At 31.8% G+C, this 21,135-nt stretch overlaps 1 protein-coding gene across 1 annotated transcript; it reads right to left on the reverse strand.

The window, feature by feature from the left end:
• Positions 1–11,523: 11,523 nt before the first annotated feature.
• PAC (pale cress protein (PAC)) lies at positions 11,524–20,811 on the reverse strand. Its single transcript, XM_028078345.2, has 7 exons — positions 20,486–20,811; positions 20,329–20,402; positions 19,397–19,591; positions 18,540–18,626; positions 14,573–14,623; positions 12,481–12,669; positions 11,524–11,988 (listed from the first exon to the last, which is right to left on the reverse strand). Exons 1-7 carry the CDS (start codon positions 20,592–20,594, stop codon positions 11,755–11,757), a joined length of 939 nt encoding a protein of 312 aa, XP_027934146.1. The 5' UTR covers positions 20,595–20,811; the 3' UTR covers positions 11,524–11,754.
• Positions 20,812–21,135: the final 324 nt, after the last annotated feature.

The following is a 21,135-nucleotide window of genomic DNA, read 5'->3' on the forward strand; positions in this document are numbered from 1 at the left end:
CAATGACTCTGGTTGAAGGCTTTGGAAGGTTTGTTTCATCTTTTACCCGCTTGTAAATTGGTTGAATAAGTATTTCTATTTTTTTTTTTTTCTTGTTGGGATGATGTTGTCTAGGTTGAGGGTGTGTTTTTTAGAATGGTTTTTGTGAGATCCTAGAAAATTATGAAAGCTTTTTGGGTCTGGCTAGATATTACAAAAGATTTGTAGAATGATTCTCTAAGATCGTAGCACCTCTCACCAATTAACTCATAAAGATCAACCTTTTATTTGGACTTATCGATGCGAGATAAGCTTTGAAGAGTTAAAAATAAGTTGACTACTGCACCAGTGTTAATTGTTTCCAACACAAATAATCATTTTGAGCTCTTTTTGAGATGCATCTCACCAAGGATTAGATTGTGTGTTGATGCAAGAGAAAATGGTGGTAACTGCTTGTAAATTGGTTGAATAAGTATTTCTATTTTTATTTTTTTTCTTGTTGGGATGATGTTATCTAGGTTGAGGGTGTGTTTTTTAGAATGGTTTTTGTGAGATCCTAGAACATTATGAAAGCTTTTTGGGTCTGGTTAGATATTACAAAAGATTTGTAGAAGGATTCTCTAAGATCGTAGCACCTTTCACCCAATTAACTCATAAAAATCAACCTTTTATTTGGACTTATCGTTGCGAGATAAGCTTTGAAGAGTTAAAAAGAAGTTGACTATTGCACCAATGTTAATTTTTTCCAACACAAATAATCATTTTGAGCTCTTTTTGTGATCCATCTCATAAAGGATTAGATTGTGTGTTGATGCAAGAGAAAATGATGGTAGCATATGCTTCAAGGCAACTAGAGGTGCACAAGAAGAATTACCCCACTTACGACCTTTAGTTGGTCGGTGTGGTGTTTGCATTAAAAATATGGAGGCACTAACTTTATAGAGCTCAAATTAAAGCATTCAATGATATAAGAGTTTGAAGTATTTGTTTGACCAAATTGATTTGAGGTAGAGGAGATGGATGGAGTTATTAAAAGACTACGATTTTGATTTGATGTATCATCCATGAAAGGCCAATGTGGTAGAATATGCACTAAGTAAAAAAAGGTTCAAATATCTTTAATGATGATTAAGAGTTGGAGTTAGTTGAGAAATTCAGGAACTTAAGTCTAGAAGTTGAGTTAAATGTAGATCATATTAGTTGGGGTCAATTGACTATAATTAAGAGGAAGGACATAAGAGTCTTCTCAATATGCGTCCTAACATGACTAAGATGTGCAAAGATTTAAAACAATTATTTTGGAGGATCGGTATGAAGAGAGATGTCGCTTAATTCGTTGTTTCATGTTTCACATGTCAAAAAGCCCAGGTAAAGCATCAAAGACTAGGAGGTATGCTACAACAGTTGGATGTTCCATAATGAAAGTGGTGGGATAGCCTTTCAATGGATTTTATTAATCGCTTGTCAAGGACGGTGCGAGGTCATGATACAATATGGTTTATAGTAGATAGTTTGACTAAGAGTGCTCATTTTTCGCCATTAAATTAGAAGATGTCTATATCCAAGTTGGTGCAACTGTATATCAAATATGTGGTAAGATTGCATAGAGTGCTAAACAATATTATGTTAGATCAGGATCCAAGGTTTACTTCAAGATTTTTGGGAACATTGCAATAGTCTTTGGGAAATAGATTGAGGATGAGTTATGTCTATCATCCTCAAACTGGTGGTCAAAATGAGTGAACAAGTCTTTGGAAGATTTGTTGAGAACATGTGTGTTTGACCACTTGGCAGCGTGGGACGAGGTGTTGCCTCTAGTCGAGTTCACTTATAATAATAAATTTCATGACTTTTTATTTTACATTATTTGTGTAGAAACATGATTTTGGACAAACATGATGATAGAAATCTAACTTCTTTTGAGGTGATGAAGGTATGGGATGCAGGTTATGGTTCTAGGACATTAATGGTTGAAAGGTGTTCACTTTATTATCTCATTATGCTTAAAAGAGTTTTATATGAACTAGGTTAAGATTTTGAGGTTTTGATGTTTGAGTTGGAGTATAAGGGTAAACCAAGTGTTGTTTTCAAATATATAAGGATGATGATTTTAAGTGGACATGGATCTTTTAGGGCATTTCATCTTGTTCATTTAAAAATTGTGATTAAAAATTGAATATTTTGGGTGATTAGGTTAAAAAGATCAGTTTGTAAAGAGAGGTTTCTTGGAAGAGCGATTTGTTCCACCATAGTTGGAAGGCTGCTAGAAAGAGCGATATGACGACAATAAGAGTTGCAATACAAACACAATTAAAGTTAGAGAAACCTGTGTTAGGGGGTTTCATTGCAAAACTCATGGGATTAAAATGGGTAAGTCGAAGAAGTAACAAAAGCTCATAGCTTGAGAAGATGAAGAAATCGTTGAGGCAAGATGGATAGAGGGAGGCGTAAAGCAACATTAAGGAAGAAGAAACAAAAAGAAAGTGAGCAAAGCTCTCCATATATGGTTTTTAATATAGGTAAAATGGAAATATTAAAATTTTGTGGGTGCAAGATGGAAAAAAGGAAGTGCAGAACATATGAAGCCTTTATCAAATTTCAATAATAAAGCCCAAAATTACTTCCTACATCCAAATTTTTCTACTTATACACCCTTATCTCCAAGTAAAATATCTTACTTCCCTGTTATCACTATCGGGTGACTTCTTCAACTATTTCTTTTTAAAATAAAATCAAACCCCAAATCACCAATTCCACAAGTAGTATTTTCTATGTTAGTTTTTGTATATGTATTCTATGTTAGTTTTTTTTATATGCATTATGAAATGTCTAGAGTTTTTATTTTTCAATTATTTTTAAAACTAACAACATATAAATATATCAATGAGTGACTTAATGCATTTCATGTGATATATTCAAAAATTATTTTGTTTTACTCATTATTATAATTAGTACAAATATAAAACTCTCTCTTAAGACTTTAAGGGTGTATTTGTAAAACCTGGGAAAATTAAGTAAATAAATAAATATTTATTTAATAAATGTGAGGGAAGGAATTTATTAAGTAATTAATGCAGAGAGTTATGACAAAGAAGCAATGGTAGCTCAAGTGGTTAGACACGCTTGGTGTGGGGTGGATGTGAGTTTGAACCTTGGCTAGCGCAAAATAGTCTTTTTTATGCTTGGATTATTTTTGGCTACTTTGGTAAGTGATCAAGAAACCCTAGTCGTCTTCAGAGAGGCTAGAAAGTTAAGGATATGAGCTGAAAGCACCAGCTAATTGCACTTGAATGACACTTAAATATTTAAATCATTGTTTTGGTTTTTTGAAATTAGTGTAGTAATTACTAGGGTGAAAGCTTAATGAGAGAGTAAAGGTTTTGTGTGAGAGAAGGTAATTTCGGGTGGTTGCCTAATAGGGTTTTCCAGAACACCAAAACGGAATTAAAGAGAAGAGTTGGAGGGAACAAAGTGCACTTAAGTATAGGAGAAAAGAGCAAAGGATATTTTGGGCTAAGAAGGGACGTTGGGAGCGCAAATGGGGTTGCGTCTCGTGTTTTAATTTTTGGTATATAATTATGGGATTTATGAAATGCGTGTGGACTTTTGGATTCTGCTTCGTGTTTCTGGAAATTTTTCAAAAACTGCCTAACAGTCTTGAAGACCTGCTAGGTGATGCATGCGACTTAAACGTAGTTTATGGGTTTTGCCATGCTTTCTATACAACTGGACAACCAAATTCGAATATGCAATCATCAATAGCCTGAAATATCAAAACCCTCATCCCACAACATATTACCCACACATAATTATGCACCCCAATCTCAAATACTCCGATTCACAATCACAGCACATAAGGTACGAATCTTCCCCATCAAACAGGAATCAATTGAGACGCCAATGGCTCAAAATCATAGCACTTAACAGCTTATTTACATACACAAAGTACAACTCCCCTAACCTGAATGTTTGATTGAAATTGAGAAGAAAAGTGGGATTCCTTGGTTTGCCAATGATTTGCCACAAACTCTCTCTCAATTCAGCCCCTTACACATCCAAAACCTCACCTCACAGCCTCAATTTCGTGCTCCTCTCTATAGGTGAACTAACCAAATTGCAGAAACCCTATTCCCCTTTAAATTCTTCCTTTTATAAGTGCCTTAAGGTGGTTTAATGCAAAAAAAAAAAACGAGATTGGCTTTAGTGTGGGCTTAATGGCTATTCAAGTCCCTTAGTTGGATGATTTTTCAGCACCTAATGATTACCCTTCTACTAGGTTTTCTTTGCATCTTCACATTCAAACCACAACTAATAGTTAGCAAAAATAAAGCTTACTCTATGCCCATCAAGGTTTGAACCCGTGACCTTCCACTCATAAGAACAAAGCATAACTACTATGCTAAATCACATTTGGTGATAACCATTATAATCTTATGATTATACTATCACTCACCATTCACAATTACATTACCAAAACAAAATAATAATAAACCATACAACACATAATTGGCATACATAGGACTCAAACCCAAGTCCTCTCACACAATCAAAGTACTTTCAACTACTTGAACTAGTACTTTTCCACATCACATCAAACAATAATTACTGCCATAAAGGCTCTTTCTATTCGCATTTATTAATTAATTAATTAATTAATTAATTAATTAATTAATTTCACGGGTCTTACACCTGGCGGTGCAGGTTGAACCTCCAAGCGATAGGCCACAAAGAGCACTTTAGGGCAAAACCCGAGAGTTGGCGCTTATCGACATAAGGGGTTTCGCCAGGCGGTGTGTTGAAAAATTGGGACTGTTTCAAAATGCAGTGGGCTGGCACCTAGTAGCGCCAGGTGTTCCACCAAGCGGTCTGAAGCGGTCGTTTGCTTGGCGACACTGGAGTTGCGTCAGGCGATTCTGTGTGCAAAGTGGGGTTGCGTTGGAGGATTTTACACAATTTTGGATAGAGGCCTTGAGGAGATGACTTGCTAGGGGGCCATTTACAAGTTGTAGCTTGTAGTGGGGAGTTAAACACGCGACCATTCTAGGTTTGAGCCTAATGGTAATTGAAATTTTGGTGTGAGTGTGCTAGTTGTGGCTAGTATGGAGTGGTCACTTGATTGCCCTTCACAGTCAGAGCCGGTGAGACTGGTAGTCTTGTGATAAATATGAATTGTGATTCGTATGGGGGAGCTTCACTCGGTGTTGCAAATTGTAGTTCGTAACTAGATAATTCTAACATGTGATCTATGACACCCCGACTAATATATTAAATAATTATTATTTGATAAAAAATATGGAATTAATTTTTTTTTCTTTGGTATAATAAGATTTTCCTTGAGAGGACACTAACAATAACATAACTTCACATCCAACCGCATATCAATAGTTTACATCTATGTAATTGTTCATGAAATATTACAAAAATATGTATTTGAATAATATTAAGAGTTTTATATCAGAATGAAAGATTATTTATATTTTTAATATCTCCTAAAGATATTAATAGAAATTATCCACGAGTTAATCTTCAGAAGACCCACCAATAATATCTCGAACAACTTTCACTGAGCAAGTTCCTCTCCTACTCATGCAACATGTACATATAGAAAAATGAAAGGAGTGAGGTCTTTATAAGCCTTAATTATCAATCTTAATAAATTCAACAAACAATACAGACATTGGGAGCATAGAATTTGACCTACAATCACAAAACTTGATCTTATTTTGCCAAACATATGGATCCATATTCCACTTTTGATGGTCCATTATGAACATTAAAAGTTATTTTGGGAAGTGATTAGATAGTTGAGTATTTTTCATAAAAACATTGGTACAATCATAATTATTTCTTTCTCGAGAATATTAGCCATTTATCGGCCCATAAAAGATATACATACTCGCTACCTAACATTGACTATCTGATAATACCGAGCAGATATCGGATATTTCCAAGTTTGACCTATGAATATCTTTGTCCAGCGCACTATTCTGAACTATCTAAATATTCACCTACTTGGTAAAACGTCCTTAGACCCCACCATGGCCCTTGCCTTTCATCCCGTAGTGTACCAAATTGTGACTTTCCAAATACAAACACTCTAACACTGGTTTAGTATCAACTTAATGAAACCAGACTTAACTCTTATTTAACTGACATACTCTTTGATATTTTCAAATGTCATGTGATGACTATCAAATCATGTCATTGTATAAACTATACATAATGAATATAAAACAATGATAAAATGTACATTTAATTTTCTTCTATCCAAGTCCACTGAATAAAATAATATTTACTTTTACTATTTAAATTTTATTTTTTAATTATAATATAATGATAAAATAAGAATCAAAGCAAGAACTTTAAATAAATAACTAGATAAGGATTAAATGTTATAAATAAATATAATAACAAAAATATAAATTAAATCGGACTCGTGCGTGACTGGAGATATATTAAATGAAATAAATAAACAAGATCAGTGCATAACTAGAGATAAATTGAATGAGATAAATAAAATGACTAGTTCATAACTGAAGATAAATTAAATAAAATAAATAAAGAAGACCGGTGCATAACTGAACATAAATTAAATAAAATAAATAAACAGGACTAGTGCATAATTGAAGATAAATAAAATAAAATAAATAAATAGGATCAATGCATAACTGAATATAAGTTAAATGAAATAAATAAACAGGAACGGTATATAACTAAAGATTAAATAAAATAGGATTAATGCATAACTAGAGATACATTAAATAAATTAAATAAATAGAACTAGTGATTAAATAAAATAAATAAACATGGCCAATGTATAAGATAAATTAAATAAAATAAAAGAACATGATGAGTACATAACTGAAGATAAATTAAGTAAAATGAATAAAATAAATAAACAAGATCAGTGCATAACTGAATATCGACTAAATAATATAAATATAAGAGGATAATAAATGAAAATAAGTTAAATGGAAGTAAATATAATAATATATGATTCAAAATAAATTAAAGATTGTATAACACCCATGAGTTTATCAAAATTAATATAAAAATAGCTTAACCTCACTCCCCCTTACCTTATTAGTTGGAGGGACACACTAGTAATACTTCTAGAATACCAAGATCTCTTTCAGATCTTTTACTCCAACTTTTTCTCTCTTTCTCCCTCTTCCCTTCTTTCTTTCTTTCTTTCTCACCTAACTAACATTTTCTTTCATTCTTTCTACATTATTCTCTTTCATTCCATCCTTTTATAAGCAACCATGTGCACATTTAATTAATGAAAAGATTCTCTTCATAAAGATAAACTACATTTAATTAATGAAAAGATTCTCTTCATAAAGATAAACTTCATGCCTTCTCTTCTTCTTTTTTTCTTAACTTAATCACCCTTCTCTCATTTCTTTTGCTTTTTTTTTTCCTGTCACATTTACACATACTTAGGTTGATAATTGCATGCATTAAATGCAATCTTATCACTTCTTATTCTTATTTTCCCATATTCTTATCTACTTCTTTTTTACTTATTTATTTATTTTATTTATCCTTTTTTTTATCTCTTAGATTTAAGATTAAAAGATTCCTTTATTTTTTTAACCTATATATCTATATATTAATAACTTATCTTTTTTGATAATATATATATATATATATATATATATATATATTATTGTTGTCATTTATTATTATTTTTATTCTACTTATTCTTAATGTTTCTTAAAAACTACTTAATTTCTTTCCCAATGTCAAACTATATATAGATAAAATATGAAACATTAAAAATGGAAGATTTTCTAAATCTTATTTTTAAAGATGAGGATAAAATAAATAATATAGTTATTTAGAAGTAGGGATGTTACATGATCTACAGGTGGTGGCCAGTAGATGGTGGAACCACGAGTTGGAGTTTGTGGCAGCAAGAGTCATCTTAAGGATATCATCAACATGTGCATGGTGGGGGCTGTGATTTCTAGTGCATGAGGATAGAGGTCCTCAAAAGGGGTTTGAGTTAATCTTAAATGCTTTGGATGATGACTTTGGGGTGGAGACTTGCTGAGGCCATTCCTTGATTTGTGGCTCGAAACTGAGGGTAAATACGTGGCGATCCTAGGTTGTGGCCTGGTGATATTGGAAAAACTAGTGTAAGTATGCGAGTTGTGGCTCATATAGATTAGCTCCACTTGATTAGGCAATCACGGGTAGTGGCCAGTGATGTTGTGAATCTTGTGTTGAGAATACAAATTGTGGTTCATATTGGGAACTCGACCTAGCGTTATGGATGGTGGTTCGTAACATAATAGTTCCGCACGTGTAATCCGCGAGTTGTGGCTTGTAGAGGTGGAACCATGAGTTGTGGCTTGTGGCAGCAAGTAAGGTCATCATCTGAGGATATAGATCGTGGATGGACATGATGGTGGCTATATTTTCTAGAGTTAGAGGATGGAGGTTCTCCGAAAATTGTTTGTGTTCACATTATATTGTTTAATAATTATTTATTCTATAAGCTCACCTTATCTAGTTATGTTTGGCAATGATCGTGTAACTCGTTACAGGGAGCAGATGATATTTCAGGTGGAGCTGATGATGCTCAGTGCTGGAGAGGGGCAGTAGGGGAAAATCTTTTTGGATTATATTTACTATTCTATGTAAACAATATTTATACTCAGTTTTTGGACATGTAAACATTGAGTTGAAGATATGTATTTGAATTATGGCATTTTAATAAAGTTTGAATTTTTCCCGCGTTTTGGGAAAGAGGTACTAAAGGCAATTTTATTACTAATATTACTTTATTTATTTAAACTAGTAATATCCGGCCAGGATATTACAATATTTATGTCAGATATTCAATTTAAATCATGTAATATAAATAGTAGATGTTTATATTTAAATTAGTTTTTAATTTGTATGTCGTTCATTCTCTTAAGTGTATGAAACTTATGGAGTAGTGGGAGACCATGAGAAATGGTTTGTTGAATAAAATTATTGAAAAATATGTGAAATTGAACTAAATTGATATCGAATTGAATTATTGATGTGAATGATGCAAATAAATTTTTAGTGGTGATCTTTGTTAACATGGCTGAAGAGAAAGAAGAAAGGATGTTATACAACATAAAAAGAGATTGGATTCAAATTCACTTGATAACATTGTTGATGAAAATTTTAAATGGCAAGCATATTTGTTTTCTATCTTTAATTTTAATAAAAAATTTATAAAATTTTCAAAAATATGTTTTTTTTTTGTTTTTAGTTATAAAAAAAATTGTAAAAATTAAAAAATTGTAAAAGTTGACTTAGTAAAATTAAAGAAAAATAAATTTTGACATATGATCAGACTAAGCCAGAAGTCACACAAAATTTTCTATCTCATCCCCTAAATAAGTCCTTCAAGAACAATCTTTAGAATAAGTGTGAGGGGAAAAATCGTAGTTAGGATTTTTGCTTTCTCTTTTTACTTTTTGTTTTTTTCTTTTCAATTTTTTTCATTGAAAAAAATATCATGATTGTTTTGAGAAATTGTGAAAGTATTAACTTTTTACTTAGCGAAACTTCTAAACAATTTGTTTCATAAGAAATTCACTGAAATTATTTCTGTTTTCAATAACACATATTAATATTGAATTTTCAGGATTTGACTTAGTAACTAGGATGATCATAGTTCTGGAAAAATAAATTTTGATTCAACGTATCATCCATTGTGATGGTTATCTTGCCAATAGGCAAATCAAATGAATTTGTATTAGTGTGCCACTGCTAGAGATATCAAAGTGAGCTGGAACCGTGAGCCAACCTGACTCACTATGGGTTTGAGCCGGACCGAATTAAAAAAATAAGATTTTTTTGTAGTTATGGGTCAAAATGGGTTGTTATTATAATAAAACTATAATTACAAAAATATTAAAATATAAAAAATATAATTAAACAAAATCATCAATAAGTTCAAAATAAAATTAAACCTAAAATATAATTAAAAAATATAAAATTGACAAAACATAAAAATAATTATATAAAAAAATATGAAACAAAAATTTAAAAAATGAAATATAAATCGGTTGTGGAAATTCTTGAATAATATAAAATGAATTTCAAAATATGTTGGCTTTTTAATCTGATTTTGGAAATTCAGTAATTTTCAAAATCAGATTTCGAAAGTCGGTAGAATTCTGGAATCGAATCTCTAAAGTTTTTTTAAATCGGATTTCGAAATTCAATGTATTTGTAAAATGAGATCTGGTATCCAGTGTGTTTAGGAAATGAGATGAAATGAGTAAGAGGGGTGTAGGAGATAGATGATGGATTAGGTTAAATTTGAGCGTGTAGAAATGTGTAAATAAATTAGAGCGAGAGTGTTATCCAAAACTCAAACCATTATACTTTTGATTTTACATAAAAGAAATTGTTAACTTTACAAAGTTCTTCACTGAAATTACAGATATGTTGTAGAATTGGCGATTACTAAATTTAAATTTTGCATTAACGAATATAAAATTTTAAAAAAGAAAAGTAATAATTTCCTTCAACCTATGATAATATCGATAGTTAACCAAGTACTTTTTATATTTTAATTTTGAACATTGTGTGGCAAGACACCAGTTGAATGAATATTGAATAAATATTGATATAATATTAATACCATATTTAATCAATAGACATTATACATAATGTAAATTTATTATAATTTGACAGTAATAAAGTACTCTAAAATTACCTTTTAATTGTAATATTTACATTTATTATTTAAATAATTGTAAGTTTTTTTTATTTTTTAATTTTATTTTACAAAAATTAAAAAAAATTACATATTGACATGCCCTTAATATCATTAGTATATATTTTTTTTGAAAATGTCCTAATTACACTTTCTAAAAAGTTTGAATAAAAGCGAAAACTAATCTATTACACTTTCACCAAAGTGAATGAGACACTTCCACCAAGAAACGAGTATTCTAATATATCTATTAAAAAAATATTTTTTATATTCTATAACTAAATTGAACAATTTTGATTTCCTATTTAATTGGAAAAGTGGTTTTCTAGTTGATAAGCATTATTTTTCTATAATGTTAATAAGAGATATACCTTTAAAACAGTACACAGTAACCATTTTCTCTCTTCCCTTCACAAGCATAAAAAAAATTTAAGACTTCTCTATGATATTTTTGTTCCACTTTTCAAAAGAGTTGATATCACAAATTAATCTCGGTATAGATACGCATAAAATCTCCACAAAGTTGAAAACAAAATTAAAGTTTCAAGAAGTTATATCCAGGTACAAAATGCAAGTGTTACAAACATTCCTCTTTTCGGTTCACCCCTTCACTTTGACTAAGGATGGAATTTACAAATGTATAATGTAGCAACTCTGGCTCAGTGCGACACTCACTGATGTTTATCACCAAACCATAGGTTTTACTAAAACAAGAATGCCCCAACAGAGGTGATCTAATAAAATTCTAAGTTTTACATATTTCAAAATTTAACTTCGAAGTACTTGATTTAGAAGTATAGATCAACAACAAACGTACATTAAGGCACATATTTTGTATGGAAATCCAAAGTTTATTTCTAAATTCTAATACGTCTATACCTTTAGAGGGTCACCCAAATTGCCATGGCTACATTTATTGTATGTCCTGGTTTTTCTTTTTTTGGTTGGTACTATACTCATACGTTCATCATAAAAGGAAGCTAATTGCAGTTCACGCCAATTCCTATTCACAACTAGCACTAAATGCAATATGAACCAAAATGCTATCTAGGGCAAAATAGTTACCATTTCAAACCTACGGCTAAATCTAGCAGAGCTTCAACTTGGCGTATTGTTTGTTGCTTCTCCTGTTGTTTCAGTCTATTTGCAACAGATTCAAGATCAAACCCTGATTCATTTTGTACTTCACTCTTTTCAGAACGAACCTCTCGCAGCAATTCATCCACCTCCCTTACGAAGTCCACCCTCAAAAGGATTTCATCATCTTCAAGGGATGGTCTCAATGGCCCTTGATGCTAATTCCACATGATTTCAAACAAAAATTTGTCAGGGGATTCAAACAGGTGGTTTTCAACTTATTTTTAGGGATAATCTGGACCTTCTCACTTCTAGTCTTAACCAAACTTATGCATAAAGAAATAAACTTGAATCAATTTAAAACTATCAATGTTTAAACAGATAAGCTTGAATTTAATCAATATATAACAATGGCTAATTTCAATTGTTATTTAGAGTTATTTGTGTAAATAATTTATCAATCAAATAAACTACCTAGTTTAATATGGTGAAGTGGACTAACATTTGGTTGTTCCATTAAAGGTTCAGTAAAGCACTGAGTGGTATTGATACTTCCAACTACATCTTACAACCCACTCAACCTTATAGTTATATAATTATATTGGAATTGCAGCTTCAGTTATTTTCCCGAGAGGGGGCAGAAAACTTAAACTTCAAGGAGCAACAACGTGACTAAGGTCTAAGGCATGTAATCTAAAGGTAAATCTTACCTTATCTATGTCGAATGACTCCAATCCTGGTGGAACAAGAATACTAAATGGATCCTCCTGAGGAAATGCATCAACCATGACCTTCTTACATTTCTTTAGCCACTGTTCAAAATCATGGCCGTCATACATAATCAAAAGATCATTCAGCAATCTCATCGCAGGGGTAGCCTCTCGTTTCAAGATCTCAGTCTACAATTAAGAACAAAAAATTACAAAAAAGAGAGTAAAAAGTCCGAAACAACTATGAAGTTAAACCGTTGCAGACCCAATATGCTGAAATTGTTCTAATGAAAATGCCAGGAACACAGTATCTAACACTTTCTTTTGGGTTGAAAATTATTAAAAATCACAAAATTCCATGGGTTCTACATCTTAATTAACTTCTAATAATTCTTTAGTTTTCTATAGTTTTCTATAAGTTTTAACAAATTGAAGAGAGTTTTAGAAAGAAGGTGTTCCCAACGCTCCACTTGTCTATAAAAGCGAAAAGAAAAGTTTAGTTGAATCTACTATGGGGAAGGAAAAGGTCTAAAATATCCAAGGTATTTTAAAAAAAGGAATACAAAACCGTAAATATATATACTTTAGCAATAAATTAAAAAAAAGATTCAAATGCTGTGTATGGAAAAAATGTGGTTGGGAAGGTAGACCCTCCTACTAAAGGTTAGCTATGTTCCACAATGGAAATTTGTTTTCAGCATAGGTGGTGAATATTCTGCACCAATAATTAGAAGTATCAAAATAGATTCAAACCTGTGGTCAATCGAACTCACCATGAGTTGGATTGGGTTGGAAAAGATAAGTTTTTAATATAAGCCAAAATGAATATAGCACACTTAACTCACGGGTTAAATAGATTCACATTAAGTTGAAGGTGAGTTGACTTGTAACCCATTTTTATATGAATTATGAATCTTCTAGCTCAACTCAACAATATTTTTGAACTACAATAATAGTAGGGCAACCCAAGCCATGGCAAATTACTTTTGATTGTATTGCAATAAATAGGTGATCAAGCCAATCCACTTTAATTGAACTACAATAAATATATGAAACAAGTTGGGGAACAAGACACGATGTTCAAGCCAGGTTGTAAAACTTTTGGCTTACTATAAAGTAGGTAGGGTTGAGTTAATCCATTTTTAACTCAACCTATACTCGAGTTAACTCAATTTGACACCCTAAGCATAATCATAATTGAACAAAAAATGTCCAAGTATGGAGTATTGATATAGCATTAAATTCAACAATGATTGTCCAAGCCTGAATTACCGATACTTTAATTTGTCTCACATATCTATATATTATCTATATTCAATACATATCCAATATTAATAGCCACTTGTATTTGTAAAGCATCTTAGACTTTAAGACAATTTATGAAAAAAAAAATGAGAATAAAAGTATGTATGGTATAAAAATGCATTGTTCCTTGATAAACCAAAAGTCAAAATTTGTCTTCTATATGGATGATTTGAGGAATGTGATGAGCGTCATATGGTTCCTATTTGTAGACAAATAAAAAGTGATGTATGATAGCAATGATTTACAATTTTTATTTTATTTTAAGTAAGCCTAATAAGTATGTTCTTAATTTGGATTTACAAAATTACAACTATATATTTATCACGTTCTATGAATTTTGATAAATATCTAGATATGAATCTTATAGGTATAGTATCCCATATTCCTTTAGAAAAATTGCATCAGTATATTGCGTATGTATTGTATTGGATACTCGGATCATATTTCTGCATCATAGAGAACTACATTAGTTATTAAAATAACTTACACCCTAGGTCTGAAAAAGCTACGAAAACTTTCTACGTGGAGGTGCACATGACAGCAGAATGACTGGAGCACAATAATTAAGGAAAGAAAATTTGGGAAATCATCCAGTTCTACCACCTATCATGACCACAGGGAAATGGAACCACGAAGGGGGGCTTTGTACTAAAGTAACCATTTGCCCTTACTGTGAATTACTATTATAATTTATTAATTGATCCCTAAAAACCTGAAATGATTCAAACAAGAGCTGGTGCATCTAATTAAAAATGTATCTATACAAGGGCAATTATTAATTGTTTACCTCAGCCCTTCTGTATAACAGATCCAGACTTCTAATGGCATCCTTTTCTTCCTGCAAAAAGTGATAAAATAAGGTATAATAAAACCAGATCATGATAGCCTTAGGATGAAAAATATTATACCACGTTCTTGCAGAAGTGGACACAGAACTAAATCTAACATTCACTTGTGATAATCTCTTTCAAATTATCATGATAATATCCAACACAGAACTAAATCTAATGTTTACTTATGATAATTATCATATGATAATATCCAATACAGAACTATACAGCTTAAGTCTTTGCTTAATATGTGTTAGAATAGGTATTTAATATAGATAGTTAACAATTGTATTAGAAAACTGTTGCATGTTGTACCTATGGGTTGTTTACTTATTAGCATTAATTACTTATATATTCCTGATGTAATTTTCTTCTATAAATAACAAAGAGCAGCTGATACATAATCAATCTCTTAAGATCTTTTTCTTTTCAACCTTAAGTTGGTATCAAAACAGGTCAATCCCATTATGCTAGTTTTGCATATACCCATCATCGCCCACCATTACCCTTTTTCGCTGCCAACCACCGTTTTGTCATTGGAACAACTTCACGTCTTCTCCACAAGGCTCCCGGGCCTCCCTGTCTTTGGTTGAGAAGCTCCTCTCTCCTCTATCATAGTCTTCCTCCACTATTGTTTGCCAATTTTTTATAGTTGGCACTGCTGTGGAGTGTAGATTGTTGTTGTAATTCTAATTGTTGATGAATTCTTCGTTCAATATGTCTTCTTTTTCTTATGGATAGAAGCGTCCTCAATGTTCTTCTATAAGAGATTGGCCACACTCAATAGTTTCTTCTCACATGGTTTTCCTAGTAAGACAGCAAACATCTAATAAGGTTGAACTACATGAAGAATATCAAGTGTATCTCAGTCTGAAGTTTGACACCCAAGCACAACCTTTCACTAGTTTGTCAAAAGTTTGCATCTCTCAAGCCTTGGAATGTCAAAGTCTATGGATAATTGACTCTGCTGCTTTCGATCACATTTTTGGTAATGCTTCCTTATTTTCTTCCATTTCATATCCTAAATTTCCTCATTTTATTACTTTAGCCAATGGATCTGCACTTACTTCTCAAAGAGTTGGTCAAGTCTCCCTTTCTCCATCTTAGAACCTAAAGCATATTCTTTGTCCCTAATTGTCCTTTTAACCTAATTTCCTCAAGTCAAATAACTAGATATTTAAATTGGTCTATAACTTATGATGCAAATCTTTTGTTATACAAGTGTGCAATATAGGTCGACCGATTGATGAAGGACATGAATATAGGAGACTCTACTATCTAGGTAGTAGACCATTAATGTCTTGTTTAGCATCCCTATCTCTTACACTTTTACATGATCACTTGGGTCATCCACATTTATAAAAATTAAAAAGGATGATTCCAAACTTAGCAAAAGCCAAGTCTTAAAATGCGAGTCCAGTCAATTAGGAAAACATATTTGGTCTTCTTTTCCAAAAAGAATTGAATCAACATGCAAATCTTTCTTCTTTATAATTCATTATGATATATGGGGTCCAACTCGAGTTTCATCCTTTCAGTTTCCTTATTGTGCTACTCTTATTGATGAATATTCTTGTTGTATTTGGGTTTACTTAATGAAAGATCAATCTAAACTTTTGAATATCTTTGTGTCATTAATCTAATTAAAAACCAATTTGGCCAAGAGATTAAGATCTTAAGGAGTGATAATGCATGCCAAAGAATAGTTTTCTTCTGATTTTTCTACTCTTTTAAAACCACATGGCATTTTACACCGGTTCACGTACACCTAAGCAAAATGGTTTATTAGAGACAAAGAATAGACACTTAATTGAAACTACTCATACTTGTTGCTTGGTGCGAATGTACTTGTCCATCACTAGAGTGATGTCATGTTTACAGTATGTTATCTTACTAATAGAATGCCCTTTTCTTTGGACAATAAAGTTCCATATTCCCTTGCTGTTTTCAATGAACCTATGTTTCACATTTCTCTTCAAGTGTTTGTTTGTGTGCTTTGTGCATGATGTATCTTCAAGTTTGAATTAACTTTTACCCCGAGCTATCAAATATGTCTTTTTAGGATATTCTTGTCTTCAAAAAGGGTATTGATATTATTCACCTGACACTAAAAGATATTACATATATCCTACTTCTATCACTATTCCAACATCTTCGAATAATTCAAATTCTTCTCATCAGTCAATTCACCTAGACCATCTCCTCCTCTTATCACCTCCCAACAATTTACTTGAATGACCTGTCCAATGCCGCATGGTGAGTTCTCTTCATCAAGTCCTTCATCACCATCATTCCATATTATGTATCCTGATAATGAAGATTCTAGTTGTCCTCTTGCTATTCGAAAAAATACTTGCTCCACACGCAATCCTCATCCTACTAACAATTTTTTAAACTGTCATCATTTGTCCCCTTCCTATTTTTCTTTTACTTGATCCAATTAGATATAGCATAATTGTAGGAAAACTTATTTATCTCACTATTATTAGACCTGGTCTATCTTTTGCAGTGGGTGTTGTTAGTCAGTTCAATGTAAAATCCTTGTACTAATCATTGGAATGCTATCATCTGCATCTTAAAATACCTCAAAAAGGCTTCAAGGCAAGGTTTATTGTATGAAGTTAAAGGGAATACCCAAATTTCTGGGTATTGTGATGTTGATTGGGCAAGATCTTTTATGGATACATGTTCTACTACAAGGTAGTGTGTTTTCATTGGAGGAAATATTATTTCTTAGAAAAACAAGAAAAAAATTGTGATAGCTCAATCTAGTGTTGAAGCTTCATATAGGGCAATGGCATCTCTCACTTGTGAACTTGTATAAGTGAAACAATTTCTTGAAGAATTTATTCGTTCCAAGCTTGGTAATTACAATATATATGCCGCAGCTTGAGGGGAGTGTTATATTAAATATAGATAGTTGTTAGAATAAGTAATTCAAATAGGTAGTTGGCAGTTGTATTGGAAAATTACTATATCTTGTACCTATGAGCTGTTTACTTATAACCATTAATTACATAGATAGTCCTGATGTAATTTTTTTCTATAAATAATAATGATCAACGAAGAGATAATCAATCTCTTAAGCTATTTTTCTCATATTTTCAGTCTTACGTGTGTGTAAATTTATTCGGCTTAATAATGTTTTAAACATAATATTGGGAAAGAATCTGCCAAATGATAAAGGAAGGCAGCTGAAATCAGTTTACAGCTTAAATGAAATTGCAAATTTAATGAAATTAAAAGTTGGACAGAAGAAATCCACTGAGCGAAAAACAGCAATTAGATTATATATATCCACTCTTTCACCTGCCAAACTAAAGGATTACACAATACTTAAAAACCATTTAATTCCACCTTCTGACAGTGAGCTACTAAATTGGTCAGTTTATTTCTAAACCAATATTGAAATTTCATAAGAAAATTATAATTTTGTCAAGTTTCATTTCAAAAAATCGTGGCACGATATAAGTTCGTCAGTCAAGAACAAGGCAGTGGCCATCAGTTGCTGGCCAGCTGCTACCTCCTGTATTACAAACTTCCAGTTTTCAAAAGAGTACCTCACTCTTTGCATATGATCAACTTTCTTTTGTGATATGGAATAAGTAAATATTAGTCAATCTTAATTAAAAAGAAATAGTAATTTTTAGTTATAATTTGAATCTAACAAAATTTGGTAGTGACTACAAAATGTTAGTATTTTATGTACAAACATGGTGCCCACCCACTGAACTTTTAGTCTGTAATTAAATATAATTGCGCTCTAATTCACAACGCACCAATTTGTTGATCATAAGCTGTCAAAATCTGATAACTTGAGTAAGAAATAAAAGCTATTTGCTTACTTCTTTTTCTTCACAAAATGAAATTCTTTTCACAAGTTAATTGGCCTAGGACATATTAGATGCTAAAACAGTAACTTACATCGCGCCGAGCAATATCAAGCCGATTCCATATGACCATTAAAACAAGTTCAGTAAGCTCTCCTTTCTCAGCAGCTTCCTCAATTCTCTATCAGAAAACAGACAGTCAGTTCTCTGAATACTCTCACACACCCATGAGAAAAAAATGTAAAACCAATCAAAGGACGAAATTAAAAGACTTGCCTTCTAGTGGTAAATTAGCTTCTTTATAATATTACTATTTTCTTATTTATATGCATAAGTGATGTGCAAACTATCAATAAATAATGAACTTAGACACTTTACACAGAATATTATTGAATGAGAGGAAATTATGCAAAAACATGTTAAAATGCCATAATGACGAAGATCATTTTCCTCTATTTTTCATCTTGTTAGTCCTTAGAGTTTCAATTTTTTAATGTGAACTATATCACAAATTCCTTCATTTAAAAATGAAGATTTTCTATTTTTAATACGTGACAGTTTTACCAGCCCATATGTCAAATTTATAAAGTTAAGAACAATCCCGTGTTCTTCAATTTCAAGTTTATAATGTCACTTCTCCCTTGAATTTCATATTATAGTTAGTGTTGATCCAGTATGTCAATTGCGCTGCAATTGGCTTCTTGAGGCTTACCAGAAGATAAAGAAGATCCTAATATGGCCAAGGGAAAAGCAATCTAAGTTTTAGCTTGGTTACCCAACATTTAATCAAGACAAGCCCTAAACATCCATCAATTGTACAACATGCAGAATCATTTTAATGAGGAATGGAGATATAATTATGACTAAATTTTAAAGTTGAAAATACACTATCTCATGAGGACATATTTTTACCTGCCAGTCATTCAGTATATTATTGCACTTAGAAATTACCTCTTCCACTTCTTCAGGAACCTTGAGAAAGCTTGCAACTAGTTTCCTTGCTTTAATGACATCTTCTTCTGGGTATTCCTTCAACCGTAAGCCAATTTCACGATACTCTCCCATCTTTCTTTCTTCTTCCTCTTCTTCCTGTCTGCGTCTCCGTTGCAACTCCTTGGTCTTCTTTCGTTGCTGGGCTTGCCATTCCTATCCTAGAGAAGGTTAATGAAACTGCCCAAAAAAAAACATTCCGAGTCCCAGCTATTTTGGTTTTACAATATAGTTATCAAACAGAAAACAAACATGAAAATTGCATCAGGCATTAAAGATGTGATGATATGTTTTCTCTAATCATATGCTATCATTACCAAGGTTATTACTAGAAACGCAGCCTAATTGACAGACAAAACAAAGCAGCAGCATTTTCTATTTTCCTTTCAAAGGTCTACTCAAGCCATGCATGCAAAATTGAACGAGAAATAGTAACAATTTCACTATAAAATTAATGGTTTGATTCTTCTATTCATTCAATTGGTTCAATTTAAAAGAAAGTTCAATCTGATCCAATAGTTTTCAAAAGTGATGTAATGTTGTCCTTTAGGTCTAATCACGAGAAACAACACCATTTTCTATATGTGACACAAAAAATTTAAGCAACCAAACTTAATAATAAAGGAAACAAAATAGTAATTTACAGTTCTAGAAGAAACTTTTCTATAAACCTTTTTGAAAGAGAAAAATAAAAAAAATAATAATAATTATTCACAAGCTTATGCAGAAGTTAAAAATAAGATTTTTATGAAGCTAATAAAAAATAACTTATGCAAGAGTTGATTTGAAATTTCGTTTTGTCTCTATTAAAAGTGTTTAAGGAGAAGTTCTCCAAACATACACTTAACCAGAAATGAATAGTATTAAAATTACAAAGTGTTGGTAATGCATACATCGTCATAGTACTCCTTGGGCATCCCTTGTAGAAGCTCCTCTTCCTTTTCCCGTTTCACACATCTCCTTAAAACTGAGGAAAAGCCAGAAACACAGTAAATAAAATAATCAATTTTGAGAGTTAAGAATGTAAAATAGGTGGTGGCAATGATTAACCTGCGCCAGATGTGCATTTGTATGAAGAAGGAAAGGTGGGAAGTGTGGTTAGAGCAGGAAATGAACAATAACAAAGCGAAAGTGACGATGTTAGAGAGAGAAGGTTCATCCCAACGAGAGAGAGAGCAGGATGAAAAGTAAGAGAAGAATGGGTGACTAAACTAAACTAAAATGTTGGTATATTAGGGCTCAATTAGTAACAGCTACGAACTACCACCACGAAAATGTTGAGGAGGAGAAGGTGAAGTGAAGAAGAAGATGAGCGAAGGTTCGCTATTGCTGTCTATGATAGCAGGATTTTGGCCCCGAAAGGGTTTAAACGAGGGTACACGAGAATTTGGAAAAAGACCTTATTTTCTCTATTCACAATTTATAACATGGTGTAAAAGAAATTCAACCCAGAAAATGTAAAATACAAAATCTGGAAAATAAAACTATCATTTAGATTTATTCTTACTTTCCATTTAAATTTTCGAAAAAAATAATAATTATAAAAGCCAAATAAATATAACAAATTGTAATTTTGAAAGAGTGAATACAATTTAATTTTGAAGTTACATGATTATGATAAAATTGTAGATTCTATCCGTGCAAGAACCAAAACGTTAAATATGTGAATAAGATGTAATATCATTTTAACGTCGACAAAT

Source organism: Vigna unguiculata, chromosome 7, assembly GCF_037176805.1.
Source record: "Vigna unguiculata cultivar grain cowpea cultivar isolate G323 ecotype 2 chromosome 7, ASM3717680v1, whole genome shotgun sequence".
Lineage (NCBI taxonomy): Eukaryota > Viridiplantae > Streptophyta > Magnoliopsida > Fabales > Fabaceae > Vigna > Vigna unguiculata.

Bases quoted from the DNA above. Each gene is read 5' to 3' on its own strand.
- PAC (XM_028078345.2), bottom strand. From the start codon at position 20,594: ATGAACCTTCTCTCTCTAACATCGTCACTTTCGCTTTGTTATTGTTCA. The intron at 12,670-14,572 runs GTAAACAATTAA...TCTTAATTGTAG, and splicing joins TGTTATACAGAAGGGCTGAG to ACTGAGATCTTGAAACGAGA. The intron at 11,989-12,480 runs GTAAGATTTACC...ATGTGGAATTAG, and splicing joins AGTCATTCGACATAGATAAG to CATCAAGGGCCATTGAGACC.